Source organism: Saccostrea echinata, unplaced genomic scaffold, assembly GCF_033153115.1.
Source record: "Saccostrea echinata isolate AGI-Se365-2 ecotype Australia unplaced genomic scaffold, CSIRO_AGI_Sech_v1 ptg000023l, whole genome shotgun sequence".
Lineage (NCBI taxonomy): Eukaryota > Metazoa > Mollusca > Bivalvia > Ostreida > Ostreidae > Saccostrea > Saccostrea echinata.
The window spans coordinates 3,143,464-3,147,977 of NW_026889772.1; the positions used below are offsets into that span (position 1 = coordinate 3,143,464).

The 4,514-nt window shown below is 33.7% G+C and overlaps 1 protein-coding gene across 1 annotated transcript; it reads right to left on the reverse strand.

Moving 5' to 3' along the window:
- Positions 1–312: 312 nt before the first annotated feature.
- Positions 313–3,409, reverse strand: LOC133191603 (serine protease inhibitor Cvsi-2-like). Its single transcript, XM_061327349.1, has 3 exons — positions 3,376–3,409; positions 719–838; positions 313–427 (listed from the first exon to the last, which is right to left on the reverse strand). Exons 1-3 carry the CDS (start codon positions 3,407–3,409, stop codon positions 330–332), a joined length of 252 nt encoding a protein of 83 aa, XP_061183333.1. The 3' UTR covers positions 313–329.
- Between the last annotated feature and the right edge of the window lie 1,105 nt (positions 3,410–4,514).

Sequence of the window (4,514 nt, forward strand, 5' to 3'; positions counted from 1 at the left end):
AATAATGATTAAAGTGATTAATATAATAGTCACAATTTAGGTGCAAAAAGGCCAAACTGTACCGTTGCACAGTAAGATGCACATTGACCCCCAGTTTTCTTTGCGATTTTGCATCATGCTATAGGAGTACAATATACTTCTCAAGAAAATTAGCATTAAGTCTTTATCCCTCCCTGTGACGGACAAGTTCTCACTAGGATTAGGACGCTTAACTCGGCCAATTATTGAATCATTAAATATGATATGAATATCAGTAGAATCTCAGACCCCTTGATGTAATTAGTATATGTGTGATTAATACATAGAGTAAGATATATTTTTTATTTTTATTAAATTCGAGTGCATTTGCATAATCCGTCAATACAGTGGCGGCGGTCACGTGGGCAGTCCCATCTAATGTAGGCACAGTCTCTTTGTGTTTGGCACTCTGATATTGAAAAGATAAATTTTAATCAGGTGGACTTACAAATAAAAAAATATTTATATAGTAAAAATGTCAATTTATCTATCGCAACATGTTTGAGTTGAAAAATATTCCAAAAATGATTTTTTTTTATAGTACCTACAATTATTGATATGAATTTCTGAGTCAGAAAGAGAGAGAAATCTTTCTTGCCTTAGTACTCTCATTCTTATTTTCAAAGTATAACATTTATTTATCTTTGTGAAGCTGTATGATTTTATTTCTAAGATTTAGGAGATAAAGAAGATTTCCTACTATGTGTGGATGGTTCTGTACAGGTACACGTATTGAAGACACAGTGGAGTTGGGTTGAGGAATCACACTGGACATGTGAACAGTCTGAATCAGATCTACACATCTCCGCAACAGCGCAACCTATAGGAGAGTGAAATACATGGAGATAACGAACAGTATTCAAGCTCAAAAGTCCATTAAACAATACAAAATAGGAGCAGAGCAAACACGGACCTCCAAACATCAGAGGTGGGACCAGGTGCCAAGGAGGAGTGAGCATCCCCTGCCGACAAGTCACACCCGCCGTGTGCTCCTTGTCATGATCGAAAATTAACGGAAAAATCCGTCGACAATTCAGTGTGTAAATAATGGCCTAACAATTAGTATGAAAAACGTCAGCATTTGACTCAATGATAAATTGTATTTGCTGACAAGGTCATTGTATCGACCGTAGAACTTACGAAATGATGACTTTAAACGAGACAGCTGATATTCTTGTTTCATCAACTTGTTTGTCAATAATTTATCCCGTTTTAGACGTACATACGTAGAGCATGCTCTTGCGTATCGAATCAACTGAGAGATATATACCCCGTATGCAGGTGATGAAGGTACATTGCTGCATACGTAAGGGAAGTTGACGATTGAAAAGTTAAAGTCATCACGCCCATCATAAAGCATAGCTGTTAGACCACCATTAACGTCTTTTCAAGTAAAATATCCAAATATGAAACAGATGTGTCAGACTCTGTAGTATCTTTTATCTCAAGCTCACTGGGATATATCGTATCGACATAAGAATGGATATAGCCATTGTTAATTGACAATACGTCTTCGATATATCTAAATGTCGAGTTGAAGGCCACAGCAAGTGTTTTCTTCTTTTCACGTATAAGATTGTGGACAAATTCTGCTTCATATGAATACAAAAAAAGGTCTGCCAATAACGGGGCGCAACTGGCACCCATGGGAATTCCAATAGACTGTTGGAAGTCAAATATATTACAGAACAAACATCCCCGCAACAGCGCATTCTATGGCAGAGCTAATTATATTACAGATCGAAACAGCTCCGCAACAGTGCCACCTATAGGAGTGCAAATTATATTACATATCGAAATATCGCTGCAGCAGTGCAACCAATAGGAGAGCCAATGATATTACAACCTATAGGAAAACTAATTATATTACAAATCTACACATCTCCGCAATAGCGTAAGCAATAGGAGAATCAATTATATTACAGATCTACACATCTCCTCAGCAGCGCAACCTTTTAATTATACCAAACCTTTCCTTCCTTACATTACAAACAACCATTTCTTTGCGCTATCTCCTTAAACATAAATTGCACTAGATACCAGTGAACAGGTGATATACATGCATATATGGAGATAATATTTTTATGTACAAATAGTGATGAATATTTTGAGCATTTTGGCACTATTAGTAAAACCAACGTTTAAACAGAATAATGATGAACATTTTGAGCATTTGACATTATTAGCAAAATCAACGTATAAATAGAATAGTGTTGGAATATTTAAAGCATTTTGGCATTATTAGTAGAACCAACGTTTAAATAGACAGGAAAACTTAATGGGCAGAGTAGGATAGACGCCATTTTGGCCAGTGCTTTGGGTTGTATTTTAGAACAATGCAATGGTTCATAATCTAATGTATCCCTGTTTTAAAATGAGCATTTGTGTAAAGTGATAGCTTCAAAAATTCACAAAAATATCATCAAATTTGCCAATTTTCAAATTTTCTTATCAATCACCAATTTAAAGGCACGTTTTGTTTTAAAAAACACAGAGCGCAAGCTAGCCTTTCTATTAGAATTACATATGTTATTTACTAGTACATGTAACTAAGCATCTTTTTATGAAAATGTCAGAAGCGTAGCTAACGCTTTGCGTTTTCCAAAGTGAAAAAGTTTCTAAAAATTGACTAAATTTCACAAGAACTTATTAGAACCTTAAGGCCTCTTTGGACGCTTCGAGTCGTAACCAATGGTGGATTTTAAACGCGCATTCATTAAGGTTTTTAATTACAAAATATGGATATTGTAGCTTTGTTCTGATATTTTGTACCATAAGGGTAACGCAACTTGTCCTTTCATAATTTTTTTTTTCATTCTTTAACATCTTGAATCTAAAATTTATGTTCGTGAAATAATACAAAAATCTATTACTAAAAGATCTTTATTTACCTAAAGTGGATAATTTCGTAATTTTTGAATTTGCGAGAAAATTACATGAGTTAGTCCTACGAATCCAAATTTTATTATTCAACATTTTAAGAACACATTTTAGGACCATACCCATTAAAATGTCAAAAAACAATTTAAGAATTAAATGTCTACCAGTATGCCTTCACTTTTAAAAAAAAAGTTCTTTTACTGACTAAATTCTCTAAAGTTATTTCTTATTTATGCGAATCTTAATTGTCGGTATTATACACGTGCATTATTTCAACAGTTCAAGACTAGATCCACTTTAATTTTCACACAAAGGAAAAATCTTTCAGAGTAAATTTTATGTAGTTGAAATAAAACAGAAAATCGTTCTATCTTAATACAGATTACTTTTAAAAAATACTTAAAAACAAACAAAAACAAATTAGCTAGATTATTTCTCCTAGATATCACAAGTAATTATTAAAAAGGCCATTCATACCAATGACAACGACCAGCAGCAGTAAGACCTTCATATTAGATCTTTGAAATGAATCCTTGTTGACAGTTCTAAACTGTAGCTCAAGTAAACAGACCTCTCATTAAATAGCCGTACAAGACTTATCAGCTATGTTAAAGCTCTCAGTCAGAAGACTTAGCACGTCCGTCGTGTCGTACATCTACCATTGATATCAGACGCCCTGCAGATTCATACGAGGTTTTATAATCATAGTCACTACATACTATCCAACAAGTAATTTCTTGTTTGCAGCAATTAAAACGTTTCAATATTTCAAAACAATGAATTATCAATGGATGTTAAATCAAAATCACGACGCTTTATCTTAGTAAGAATCATTATTGTTTCATATATTGAAGGGTCCAGTAAATGTTCTACCGAGACTATCTTTACTACTCACAAAATTATTAAGTGTTGTGAAAAGAAAACTCCAAAGATTTTTTTTTTTTTAAGAAAATCTGATATCACATTTTTCCAAACCAATTGCATCAAAATGAATAACTTATCAACACTTTATACAACCATGGCTCGCGGTAAATTATATGCTAGACATTTGACATCAGAAATAACTTCCGTCAATCAAAACTGAACTCGAAAATATTCATATCTTATAATTGGTTATCTATGAAAAAAAAACTTATTAAAATCGTTCAGATTCCACAACAATTACTCTGAAGTTTATATTAAAAAGATGCAAGAGCTTCTCATTGAAATGAAACGGGGACATAACGAACAGCAATCAAGCCCAAAAGTCCATTGAAACAATGCAAACTGGGAGCAGAGCAAACATGGACCTAAAAAAATTAGAGGTGGGATCAGGTGTCATGGAGGAGCAAGCACCCCCCGCCGACCTGCCATACCCACCATATTTGCTCATTGTCAAGATCTAGCAAACGGAATAATCCGTAGACAATTAAGGAAGCCCTAAACACTGCACACTAAAGAGCACTATTTGTAGGGTAGTTTTATTGAGTTAGAGTGATCTGCCCTTTGAAGAAAAATAGAATAAATGGGAATCTACAGTTAATGTCTCAATTTGTTAATAATTAAAGTATTCTTAATGTTATGTTAGACCAAGATTAAGTAATTGAATACATTATTTCCATTAGTTCTCCCGATGC